The sequence below is a fragment of the Hirundo rustica genome, chromosome 1 (genome assembly GCF_015227805.2).
Source record: "Hirundo rustica isolate bHirRus1 chromosome 1, bHirRus1.pri.v3, whole genome shotgun sequence".
In the NCBI taxonomy this organism is placed as follows: domain Eukaryota; kingdom Metazoa; phylum Chordata; class Aves; order Passeriformes; family Hirundinidae; genus Hirundo; species Hirundo rustica.
The window spans coordinates 100,008,309-100,022,209 of record NC_053450.1 but is presented as its reverse complement, the minus strand read 5'-3'; the positions used below and the strand labels follow the sequence as shown (position 1 = coordinate 100,022,209).

Here is a 13,901-nt window from a genome sequence, read left to right as displayed (position 1 = left end):
TTCAGACTCAATGTGAGGAAATATTTCTTTACCAAGAGAGTGACAAACTCTGGAACAGACCTCTTGGAGAGGTGTTTGAATGCTTCATGTTTTAGTGGTGAAGAGGCATTTGGATAGTGCCCTTAAAAATTTACTTTACCTTTTCATCAGCCCTGAAGTGGTCACACAGCTGGACTACAAAACTGATGTTGGTCCCTACCAGCTGAAGTATGCAATGCTATGCTACGCTTCCTGCTTCTCTCCATACCAGTATATGCTGAGGAAATCCTTGATTACATTTCTACCCAGCCCCGCACTAGCAGAAGGCAACGAATAACCACAATCATCTCCTATCTTTGGCTCAGTCACCTTGGGGGAAGGAGGCATGGACCTTCTGAGGGGATGAGAGACATCGATCATCCTGAGATAATTTGACCATTTGCACAAATTTTCAAAAAGCAAGTGTGACATGGTTTTTGAAAGTCTTCTGAGATCATTCAGCTAAGATGGGTCTGCACAGGATGGCAAAACCCCACATCTCTAACATTAGCAAGGCTCAGTGCTTGAGCCATGAGTCTCATGCAGTATGTACTCCTCAACCAAGCAGCTACAAATCTTTAGGAAGTGAGCAATAGCTGTTTATTTCCCTATGCATTTTTCTATCTTATGTGAAAAGAGTCTGAGAGGAACAGTATATCACAAGAGGGAAGCCCATACTCCAAAGTGTCCAGCCACCAGTGTCTAAAGGACAGCACATGAGCAGTGCAAGTCTACTTTTGCAAAACCCAGTCTGGGTCCTGGGGCTGCTCACAGGCCTTGGGTGGTGGGGACCAGCCTCCCCTGAGACCCCCACCATCTCCTGCCAAGGGCCCCGGGGATAAGTCCCACCTCTGCCTGGGATCTCCTGTCCCTGCCTGTGCCTTACCGTAGGCGTGCTCTTCTCTGCCCCTGTCTACTGGATGCTTTTGGGTCCTGCACTGCAGAGAGCTTAAGAACTCTGATTCAGAGCTCTCTTAACTGGATGACATAAAAAAGAAAACATCAAACAAAACGCTGTGGGATTTGGTCACCTGAAATCACACACCAACTCTATTATAATAGACAAGAGAAAACAGGATGTCATAAGTGTATTATTTAACTTTTAGAAAGGACTGAAGTTTTTTTTCTAGACCAGACTATATGAATCTAAAAAATGAAAAACTTATTTGTGGTGAAAACTGTGTACTTACCTCTATATGGTGTTCCAACTGATGTGACATACATATTTTTCTCGTAATGTTTCAGCCGGTCTTCCAGTACATGAATCTAAATAGAGAACAGTTGACAGGATAAACGGTGTTAACTAGCAGCTAAAATAAGCATAACTGAAACAGTTTCCAGCTATATCATCTCTTATAAAAGCAAAATACATTTGCTTTTTAAGGAAGGAAAAGCATTAAAACTGTGTTATTAACAACTTTCTTAATGTTGTACGTGTATATACACATAAAAGTATCTGTAGCAGATGTTATGCATATATTATATATTTGTTTCTGTTTCATATATAAGCACAGATACAAAAGCATACAAAAATTGTACTTAAACATTAAAAAAGTTTTAGTTTTGGAAAAAAAAATCCAGAATTTCATTAAGTGCACTCTTCTGTGCAATTGCTTTGCTAATCAGCATCACAAGCATGTGGTATTTTTATTCTCAGGGGATAGATGAATACTTTGAAAAGTACACAGATCTCCTGAGAGCAAGTGTGAGTGAAAACTATTCTTTTGTCTATTATATTCATAGTACCTTGTATGGAGATGTACCACATCATCACTTGAACAAACCTTTTAATACTGCAAACACAGAGTATCAAACAAGCCTATTCTTACTCATTCAACCTCACCCTCACCTGCTCTTTCAACTCCTGCTCCTTCAGTTTTGAATCATTGACTAGTGTTGTCTTCTGTGCAAGTTGTGCCTGAAAAGACAGTCACATAAGGAAATTGACAAAACCATATCATAGGCACCTTTGCAATAAACCTATTTTGCCTTTTAACACACACAAACTTCTAAGCAGTATTTCAGCTTTAAAACTGCTCTACAACTAAAAGTATTAGAGAGGAAAATCAGTAACATGTAAGACTTACCTTTAGTTCTGTTATTGTGACCTATAACAATAAAAATTTAGATTAAAATGTATGAAAAATACTGACTATATCAAGCACTGGAGAAAGAAATATTAATCATCTAGTTCTGATACAGTGTGTTAAATGAGAATGACAAAAAACTGGAATTCCTAATAACAACTAGTCTTATAAATAGTTTAACTTATTTACAGTATGTAAAGCTGATATTTAAATTATCTCATTTGATTCTGTAAGACAATCATCATAAATATAACTTCAAGAACCTAGGGTTTCCAAATCTTTATGAAATGCATATTGGAGATGAACAATAACTGAATAAGTATTAAACACATCACAGGATACCCTAACTAGAATTAATACAATTCAGAATATTTTATGTTTTTCCTTAATTCTTCAAGTCACATTTGGAAATGTGAGCATTTACCTGAAAACAGCTTCAGTTAAGAGCTGCATGAGCTCTACATCTTGCAAAGATGCTTATGAAGTACAGAAAGAAGTCTAAGCTGAAATTTCATCTTTCAGTGTTTCAACTCTAAGGAAAATAATGCTTCAGTAGTCATGGGTAGAACTCAAAGTTGCATAAGCATTTCAACATCAAATAATTTATGTGTGATTTTTTTTTTTTTTTTAAGGTAGGCTAAACCTTAACACAGAAATGGTACGTATTCACAGAATTACAGAATATTACAAATTGGAAGGGACCCACAAGGAACACAGAATCCAGCGTTTAAAGTGAATAGCCCACGCAGGGATCAAACCTGTGACTCTGTCATAATTAGCATCATGCTCTAACCAATTCAGCTGATCTCAGGGTCAATATTACTTTTTTCTTCCCAAGCCTCTTTGCAATTGTGTCAAAAAGGAGATTTATTCCCCATCTCAAGCTGATAAAATCTGAGGGGTCTCCTACACACCACAAACAGAAAAACAGGGGAAATAAAGATCTCAAACTTCTAAGTTAAATTCTTGCTTCTGAAAACCTCAATCAGACATTTATTTTCTCATATGGAGAGACAATTCCAGACATTTTGACCTCCAAACATTAACAGTTAAGGTTGTTACTAATTGCCAACTTTTTATTACAGTCAGACAAATACTGTTCCAATGTCTAGGGTACACTTCATGTTAAAATGGTTATGTTTGGTGCAATGTTTGGTCTAGTCTGATAATAAGCAACACAGAAAGTTTTATAAGACAAACTTCTGTGATTTGGCAGTCTCTGATTTTAGACAGATTTTAGACATTTTTTTAGACAAAAATGTTCACCACAAAAAGTTGCAACAAGTCAGTTCAAACTGACTAGTGCTGAAAGGTAAAAAAATCAATACCAAAATAGAAAAATGTTACAAAGCAACAAAATAAAAAATAAATAAAGTGAGACAAAAAAATACCATGGCAAATATAATTCATTTGAATGCATTGTAAAGTCCAGATGTGGTTTTATACAGTTCTCTTCGGGTATGTTGACAAGTTACACAGTCCCTGTCTAATTTTCTCATATAGCTCTGTAATGCTGCCTATATATGCTATTGTAGCTGTTGCAAATATGTACTATTGTATCAGGTAAAAGCAAAATTAGTTTCTTACAAACATACCAAGCACAGGCAACAGACAAACTGAGACAGGAATAAAAATAAAAAACAACTAAATTTCTAAGGAGGACAAAAGAAAACTATTTCTTGACCTCAGAACAGATTGTGTCAGAGTAAGAATCAAATCCTGAAATACTGATAAAACAGAAACTGAAAGCCTACTTACATCAGTTTAAATATTTGAGCTTTGACTAGATCAGAAGATATACCAGGAATTATGTGCACATTCTACATCTATTAGAATAATTATATTGTTTTGAGATGAAATCACCATTGTGAATAATATCAAATAAGGCATTTACATTCAGTTGAATCAGCTATGCAAAAGAAAGCTTGTGAACAATTTACTAAATTTGAACTTAGCTGGAATTCTCAAAATTACTCAAAAAAGTTTGATGCCTGTATTCTAGAGAAATCACACACATACACTCAGGAAAAATGAACCTGCATTTTTATTCTGCAACTACTTAGAACCTGGATGATTTAACTGCATCTAAGTACCGGTGCTACCACACAACCTGGTATTCTTCCCCCACAAATGAAACCTCCTTTATCTTTTAAAACTAAGCTGTTTATCAGTGATGGATTTCTCTGAACTGGTTTATTACCCTCCACAGATGGAAGAACTCCTTTGAGTTTCTCCAAAGTCTGCCATGGAAACTCCAAGGAGTAGAGAGCAGTTGACAACATTCCAGACACAGGAAAAATTAGATGCTTATTTTGTTTATTGCAAACATATTCACTTTCAGAAGTTTAATATTTTCAATATTCAAATACTTTACAGCTCATTGCCAATCTGTCTGATACATTTTTGGGATCAACTGAGGAGTCATAGAATGCCAACAGGTTGGAATGGACCTTAAAGACCATCTAGTCTCAATACTTCCTGCCATGGACAAAGATACCTCCCAGTAGATCAGGTTGGTCAAGGCTTTATAAAACCTGACATTGAACACTGTCAGTGCTGAGGCATCCACAACATCCCTGGGCAATCTGTTCAGTCTCACCACCCTCAAAGTGAAAAATTCCTTCCTAACATCTAATCTAAATATCACCTCTTTCAAGTTATACCCATTATTCCTTGTCCTTTCACTACAGTTCCTGACAAAAAGTCCCTCTCCAGCTTCCCTGTAGGCCCTCCTCAGATACTGGAAGTTTGCCATAGGGTCACCATGCAACCTTCTCTCCTCCAGGCTGAAAAGCCTCAGCTGTACCTGAACAGCCTTTGTTCACAGGGCAGGTGATCCAGTCCTCTTAAAAACTTCATGGCCCTCTTCTGGACTTGCTCCAACAGCTTCATGTCTTTCTTATGTTGGGGACACCAGAATTGCATACAGAACTCCAAGGAGACCACATGTGAGCAGAGTAGAGAGGAAGAATCACCTCCTTTGACGTGCTGGCCATATTCCTTGCGATGCAGCCCAGGATTTAATTGGCTTTCTGAGCTGTGAGCACACACAGCTGGCTCATGTGGAGTTTTTTTATCACTTGTCACCCCCAAGTCTTTCTTAGCACTTCTCTGCCCAACCCATTGGTGTGTCTGGGACTGCAGTAACAGAGATGTAGGACATTGTGCTTTGCTTTGTTGAACTTCATGAGGTTTGCTTCAGCCGATATCTCAAGCCTGTTGAGGTCACTTCTGGATGGTATTACCCTTTCCCTCCATCATGTTGACTGCCCACCAAAGAGCTTTTTGTTTTCAACAAATTTGCTGAGGGGTGCACTCCGCACTGACAGATTTCACTGTCAATGTTACTGACAAAGACATTGAACAGTATCAGCTCCAGCTAGTACTGACCCCACGACTACATCAAACACAGCATCATCAATCAAAAGAGGTGACTATCCTACTCTATTTACCACTGCTGCAACCTTTCCATGTAACTGGTCTCCATGTGGACAATGAGCCATTGACCAAAACTGTGTGTGTGGCCATCCATCCAGCTCTGTATCCACCAAGTGGTCCATCCACCAAATCCCTGTCTCTCCAATGTGGAGACAGGGATGTCGTGCAGGAGTGTTAAGTGCTTTGCTTTAAGTCCAGGTAGACAATGTCAGTTGCTCTACCCTTGTCCACCAACACTGTAGCCCCATCACAGAAGGTCACCAAATTTGTGAGGCATGATCTTCCCCCTGTAAAGCCATTTTGGCTGTTACCAATCACCTCTTTTTTTCTTTTTTCCCTATGTGCCTTTGCATAGTTTCTAGTAGAATGTCCTCTATGATCTTCCCTAGCATAGAGGTAAGACTGATTGGTGTGTGGTTTCACTGATATTCCAGTTTCCCTGTTTTAAAAATGGGAGTCATACTTCCCTTTTTCCAGTCATCAGGGACTTCACTAGACTGACACAAATTTTCAAAAGTGATGGATAGTGGTTAAGTGACTTCATCGCCAGCTCCCTGAGGACCACGGATGAACCTCACTGGGTCCCATGGACTTGTGCACATTCAGGTTCCTTAGATGGCCTTGAACCTGATCCTATCCTACAGTGAATGATGTGCTGGTTTGCTCAGCCTGCTTTTTGGTAGTGGTAGGGCCTTAGAAGTGGCTTCTGTGAGAAACTGCTAGAAATTTCCACCATGTCCAGCAGAGCCAATCACTGATGGCTCTGAGGATGGACATGCTGCTGGGCCAACGAGAGATGATGGTAATGCCTCTGTGATAACACATTTAAGAAGAAAATCAAAACCAAGTGGTGGTGCAGTATTAATTTCAGCCAGAGGAGAGGTGGAGGTGAGAACATGTGGGGGAAACATGGAGACACCAAGGTCAGTAGAGAAGGAGGGGGAGGAGGTGTTCCGTGTGCTAGAGCCAAGATACCTCTGCAGGCTGTGGTGAAGACCACAGTGAAGCAGCTGTGCCCCTGCAGTCCATGGGGGTCCACAGAGGATGCAGAGATCCATCCACAGCCCATACCAGAGCAGGTGGATGCTTGGAGGAAGCTGTGATCCAGCAGGAGAGCCACTGGAGAGACGGGGCCCCTCAGCTTCCAGGCTGGAGCAGCCTGTACTTGGAGGACTGCACCCTGTGGAAGAGTAACCCACACTGCAGCAGTTTTGGCAGGACTGCTGCTTGTGAGATTGGAACCACACTGGAGTTCACGGAGAACTGTCTCTCATGGGAATGGACCCCATGGTGTAACAGGGAAGGACTCCTCTCCTTGAGCAGCAGAAGAAAACTTTGAGTGATGAACTGACCTCACCCTCTGTCTTCCTGTGCTGTTGGTGGGAAGGAAGGAGGGGTTGGGGGAAGAAAAGGTGTTTTTAAGGGCTTATTTTACGTCTCATTATCCTTTTCTGATTTTCTTAGAGTTACAAAGTGAATTTGTTACTAAGTTGAGCCTGTTTTGCCCTTGGAGCATCGTCTCCTGGTTCTTATCTCAACACATGAAACCTTCATTAATTTTTTCTCTCCTCTGCCCAGCTGTGGCAGGGGAGGATGAATGAGCGGCTTTAATGGCTGCCTTGTGTTTGGCCAGTGCCAAACCATGACAAGTAGGGGCTCAGAGTCTTCATCCTTCCAGTCCCTGCCTCTGCCTTTCTTGACTTGGGTGGCATAGCTGGAGCACTTGCCATTGAAGACAGAGGCACAGAAGTCATTGTGAACCCCAGCCTTCTCTTTGTCCAGAGTAGCCAGGTTTCCCATTTCCTTCCCACATTATCCCTAGTCTTTCTTTTATTTGCAACATATGTAGAGAAGACCTTCCTTTTTGCCTTAATTTCCCTGGCTAGAACAATTCTAACTGGGCTTTGGCTTCCCTAACTTTGTCCCTAGCTTCCCATACAATTTCCCCACATTACTCTCAGGCCCCCTGACCTTTTTTTTTTTTTTTTTTTTTTTTTTTTTAAACTCTGAGTTTGTCCAGCAGGTCCTTATTCATCCATGGAAGCCTCCTGGAATTTCTGCTTGATTTACTCCTTGTTGGGATGCATTGCTTCTGAGCTGAATACACGAATACATGAAATATCATTGCTGGTATATAAATTTGATGCAATTTTCATGTCATATCAGTAATCTGGAAGACACATGTATAATACAATACTAAATGACTGCTTGTATTTACAGCAGACTGCTAGACTGCTATAACAAACTAGGAGTGAAGCAGTTAACAAAGACGTCCTACAGAAAAAGTACACTTTAGACTTTCCATAATCATGTTTTAGAAGTTAGGAGTCTCTTTAAGAATTTTCCTCTAGATAATAAGATTATATAAGACTAGCAGTAGCTGAACAAGAGTTAATTAAGATACAAGGCAGCCTTATACAAATATTTCTGCTTTTCCTGTTATGAAAACAACACATACCATGGAATATTTACAAAAAGTAATATAAAGGGTTTTGTACACAAGTGCAAGGCATAAGTAACAAACACTAGGACAGTGAGATAATTTGTACTTTAGGTTTCTAATGTTGAATATATAAATTTACTCTCCCCAGGGCTACCTGTTTTAAAAATGAAAAAATTTAAAAGTAAGGTCAATATGAATTCTCATCAATGACTCAACAACTTGCACACTTTTTCTCTCCTCAGTACAATAACAGCTAGTAGTATTTTCATCAAAGAATTCCTCAAATTAATATGTAATCTTAGAAGGACAAAGGAATGAAGGCAGTCTTCTTTCAATGAAGGCCTCTGTCCATAATTAATATATTCAAGGCACTACTTCAGACACCTCTGAAATGTGAGCTTTTTAAAAATCACTCTAAAAATTACTTAATAATTACTTAATGGGATATTTTCTTTCCTTTTAAAGGGCTTACAGTAAAATCAACATAAAGACATACAGAGGAAAAAAACCCTCCACCTTAATAATAACAGAAATAGATTTTTCAACATACCAATTAAAAAGGTAGTATCAAATATTGCAGATTTTAAAGAGATTAATTTTGTATGTGAAAGTGAAGGCCAGATATATAAATAAAGTTGAATTACCAATAAACTACAGAATTTCATGTGGATCAAGATTTTCACACTTAGAGATATAAAAACAAATGTCAGTGCCAGCTCACTTTTTTACTGTTGCAATGTTCCTCTTCCACAATCCTTTGTTTGTACTCCTTCTGCAAGTCTTCCAGCTGTGCCTGCAAGTCTTCCAGCTGTGCCTGCAACTCATGAACTTTTGCTGTCATCTCCTCTTCACGAGACTTCAAAATACAGGCAAAAACTTACTTATACAATTAATCATCTAACTACTCAAAACTTTAACTATGGTGGACATAAAGCAATCAACAAACATTATACTATACACAGAAAGGATATGTTTTATATTTGTGTAAAAGCTAGATACAGAAGCCTCCTACAGAACAGACCAAGAAAAAGAATTGGTGCTTAACAAGATGTTGCCGTAGGGCATGAAATAAAGACGAGAGACTCTAAATATTTCAGGAGGCAAAGAGTAGAGAAAAAGCTTTATTGACTAATTCTTACTACCTTTTATAAGGTGTTCCAATAAAGACTTAACATGATTGGTGAATAGGAACACCACCTTTCTAATTCTATTGGTTGAACTAGAGAAACAGCAAAACACCACCTGGAGAAAGATTGTTTTAAGAAAGAATAGTTATTTGCTGAGTCTGTTTTGAGAAGAAGCTTTCTCAAGAAATTTTCCCTTGGGAAAAAGTTAGCAGCCGCTAGCAGGCTAAAATCTCTTAGACCAGAAATATTAGGCCTACAACAAGATTTTGCAGGCCTCCAACAATAAAGATTACATAGTTAGGATTTACATTTAGTTACATTTTTTTAATTCCAAAAAGGATCTATTTCTCTTGAGCACTAAAACAGCATTAAAGTATAATCCAGTAAGTGCATAAAGATCATAACCTTCATGGAAGTGGTAGATGATGACACAGAATTAATTCCTATATTATGGAACTGACAAGGACCTAAATTCTTTCCTCAGCCATTTGCACAATGATGTTACTAAAGCAGTTTTAAGCACATTTTCCAAAACAATGACCAACAATTTCCCGTTCTTGAGGGTTTGGAAGGTAGTATTCAGTGTGGCGGAAAGAGAAGTAACAAGAATGGTAGGAAGGAAATTAACTTTTCCTGTATAGGAGAAAAATACAACAACCTAAATCCTAGGAAGTTAATCCATCTATATGACGCTTTGCAAAAACAAGTATTTTTAAAAGTTGTGTCCCCTCTGGCCTTTTTGTGAAAGAATATGTTCAGGACCTTATAAAACACCACTCCAATTCCAAGTGCATGTCTCTGTTGCTGAACAAAACTAAAACTCTAGTTTCACTCATGCTAATGGTACAGGGCAGTCAGTCAGCTGATGGCTCTGGTAACACAGACTTAAGAATAAAACACCTTCCCCATCCAGCCCCTGAGTCCAGAATACATGACCAAAAAGAAACAAAGCAAATCTACCCACAAAAAGTGAGAAGATGCAGTATCTGAGCAATTTTTACAGCCTCGAAGCTTAAAAAGATACATGTTCAAGGAAAACCTTGTCCAAACATCATGACTTCCAAACAATGTTAGCTTTTATTCACTCCCATGATATTTTTCTATGCTCTCAGAAGTGCATCAACAATTAATTGTTTCTAAGAATTTTTTCCCTTTTTTATAGATTGTTGTACTCCCTTAATACCTAGCATATTCAGGGATAGTGATGTTTGTTGTTTTGGCTTTCGCAGATTTTTTTTTTTTTTTTTAATCAACCAAGAATCTAAAATTTTACAATTTGTACACAACTATTTAATTAAATAAATCACAACTGAATGCACGTCATTCTTAGTTACAAAAGGTAGTTGAAAGGCTGAAACTAAATTAAACTCAAAATAACGAATGACAGTTTTGTAAAAGGGACATACCTGTGAGCAATTATTTGGATAAACCCCTGAAGGGAGATTATTATTTTATATTTGAAATTATTAGAAATTAGGTGGGTTTCCAACATGCTACTGATCTGTATTTATAGTAAGAACTTATTGTTCTATATAGTATCTGGCATACTCTGAAAATAAACTACATGCTATTTGCATTTAATTACAGTTATAGACTAAGACTTCAAAAAGTTATAATTACCAAATCTTAATCAGAAAGCCTATCCTGTACTCTTACGGAAGGCATTACAACAAATGAAAGGATATATAACTGAAGTTAAGTATTTTATTTTATATATAACTGAAGTTAAGTATTTTATTTTTAGATCATAGTTAGGCTTAAAATAAACTAGCTGGAAAATAGCATTTAATTTTTCTCCAACAATATACTTTAAAGAAAAAATACTTAGCTCCCAAATTAGAGGTAATGCTGATCTAAAAATCCTTTAATTAGGGAGACTTTCATGGAATCTTATGTGATGAAAGCTTTCATAAAAGCAAACAACACGTAAAACAAAAGTGGAGCACTTCATAAGTAAATTGTATTGAGATTAACAGACAGAATGATTCTTGCTTGTCTTTGAGGATAAATACTCAAATCAAGTTAGATAATTTGCTTAATTAGATAAATGTTTAAATTGCAACAGAGAGCAACAAGGTTATATGAGCAAGATTCATCCTTCCAACTGGCTTTATTTTTGCTTCATCTTCTTACCACTTGAGACAAACTTCTCTGCACGATATGAAATTCCTCACGCATCATAAACCAAGTCAAGTATAAGTGGGGTAATAACTGGTAGCTTTAGGCTAAATCTGTTTCCTAATCTATTCCTTTATCGTTCCTCTTTCTATCAGAGATGTCAATGAACATGATATATATTCAATTTAACATAGTATTTCTCAACTTTTGAGATTCCTGCAATTCTTCTTTCTGGAAAAAAATACTTCTAAATTATTTTTTAGATTCCCTAAAATAACAGAAATAAAATATTCACACATATACCTATAAAAGACCTATAAAATACCTATGTATTCTGTAATTTAAAAGATCAAACTACAGTTTATTTCAGTTCCAGGTAACTGTCATTGTCATCATCAATGAGATGGAAAAAAATGACAGTGTTCATTGTCCTCCAATTGCACGTAAGTCAAATTAGCCAAACCTCCAAGATCATACAAAGACTACACCATGCTTGTTTCTGACATTAAGGATGAAAGGACCAGAAAACACAGAGGAATGACACCTGCATGACTTGAAAGCACATACCTATCTGGGCCCACAAAGCAAGGACCTGAATGGCAACATGCTGCACACTGAGGTAAGAGAAATGTAAATCCTCCAGAAATGCAGAATTTAGAACTATGTTACGGAAAAAAAAAACAAACTACAAAACAAAAACCACAAAAAACCAAGCAAACAAGAACCACACACACACAAAAAAAACCAAACCAATGCACCCCTCCCAAAAACCCACACCACCACAAAAAAAAAAAACCCAAACCAAAACAAAAAAACCCACCACAACTCCCCCAGTAAACAACCTCAGGTTTTTTTACATCAATCAATTTTTCTAAATTAGGAAACAAAAGAAAGGGACTCTCAATGTAAAAGCCTGCTAACACTATTCATCCTGCTAGAAGTTCAAAAATCAGAGTGATACACACCAGCCTGCTTACATGTTTGAAATTTTTAGTATGAAACACTCTGAAATGTGAAGTACATAGATCTTTGGACTGGTAACTGATCACAAACAATCCACTCACATCTATTACTGCTGGCTCTATTCATGGAACAGTCTCTTTTATTATACGATTTGCGCAAAGAGGACTAAGATTAACAAAGCTAAAGCCTGCATTCCAGTATGATGTACAGTCTAGCACAGAAAAGCATTTAATGTTTTCAACACAGACAGGCAGGACTGGGACAATTTACTCGTCTAAAAAAGGAGGCATCCTTGGTGAAGTATCCTTAAACTAAAATTGACTGGTAACTTCTGGTTGAAATGCTACTAGAGAAAAATTATGTCTATCTGCAAATATCATGCAGAAAAAACTGTTCCTTACAAACAAACAACAAAAAAATCTTTACTAGCATAAAAACTAGGCAAACACACTGCACCCTGCATGGAACAGAACCTACTTTAAGGGCTACGGCACCAATCTCAGCAGGGCATCAGAGGTAGGAGATAGAGATTAAGACTGTCCCATAAACCCTGTATTTAAATCCTTATAAAAAATAATACAGAACCACCACCATCATAACTCTAGTAAAAGCTTAAAATGTCACTCTGTTTTGTCATTCCAGTCTGGCACACAAACTGCTCAAGGATGTAAGGACTTAGCTATCTAATTTTTATTAGAATGATCAGACTTGGGGGTTAATTTCTGATGTATTTTCATGCCCATAAACCACAGAAACAAATATTTTAATTGCACACTGGGTCACCAGACATATCAAGTGTAGGTCAAGCAGTTTACTAGAAGGAGATAGTTTTCTGTCTAGATATGCAATCAAAAAAGAGTTACTTTGAAATTTATGTAGTTATATCACTTTTCAAAAAGGTACCTCAAGGATTTCTTCATATTTTTTCACAGTTCTTTTTAGATCATCATCTTTCTCAATGATTTTTTTTTGCAACTGTGTTGTCTCTATGTGATGATTTTCTATCAATTCATTTTCTACCTCCTGGGCTTTACCTACAAAAAAAAAGTTAGGCACTATTAAAAAAGGCATGGTTTTGGTGTGGGTTTTTTTGTTTGTTTTAATTATGTCATAATAGTATTTTAAAAATGCTTTAAAGTAACTATATGGAAAACCTGCCAGCAAAATTCATTTTTTCACACTATCAGTTACTATTATGTCTCTTGATCCTAACATGTACAAAATTTATTGTCTGCAGTTTGGTACCTGAAGCAATTTTTTTCTACCTGATGCTGGTTGTAGTTTCTAGAAAATGACAATCAGTATTTAACAACTAATTCTATCTCCTATTCTATCTAGAGATGTGATTAAAACTTTTGCAAATCTTCAGAAACTCCTCACCACTATGTGTACTTCTACTACTGGAATCAAACCACACCTTTTTATCACTTACACTATGGTGGCAAAAGACTCAGAAGATGGAATATGGTGGACTCTAGTTAAAACCTCATAGTGCTACAATCAGACATCATACCCAGTTGGTACCTGTTAGCGGTTAGTGAATGAAGTCTGCAAGATGCAGCTAAGAAAACACAATTCTGATTCTCAGATAGATCTAAGTTTCTCTAAAAGGCACTCTCCAGGTGCCATATATTCAACAATGGAATGTTACAGTTTGTGTTACTGGAGACAAAACAGCATTGCAATGGAAACTTACCAATGCACTAT

General features: G+C 37.4%; 1 protein-coding gene across 1 annotated transcript in view; it reads right to left on the bottom strand.

Moving 5' to 3' along the window:
- LOC120760051 (golgin subfamily A member 4) overlaps positions 1-13,901 on the bottom strand; it is a 104,302-nt gene that overhangs the window by 8,325 nt on the left and 82,076 nt on the right. Inside the window, 4 exon segments of the mRNA XM_058422820.1 lie at positions 1,209-1,284; positions 1,868-1,936; positions 8,708-8,842; positions 13,098-13,228. Of these exon segments, the coding sequence (XP_058278803.1) occupies positions 1,209-1,284; positions 1,868-1,936; positions 8,708-8,842; positions 13,098-13,228 (411 nt within the window).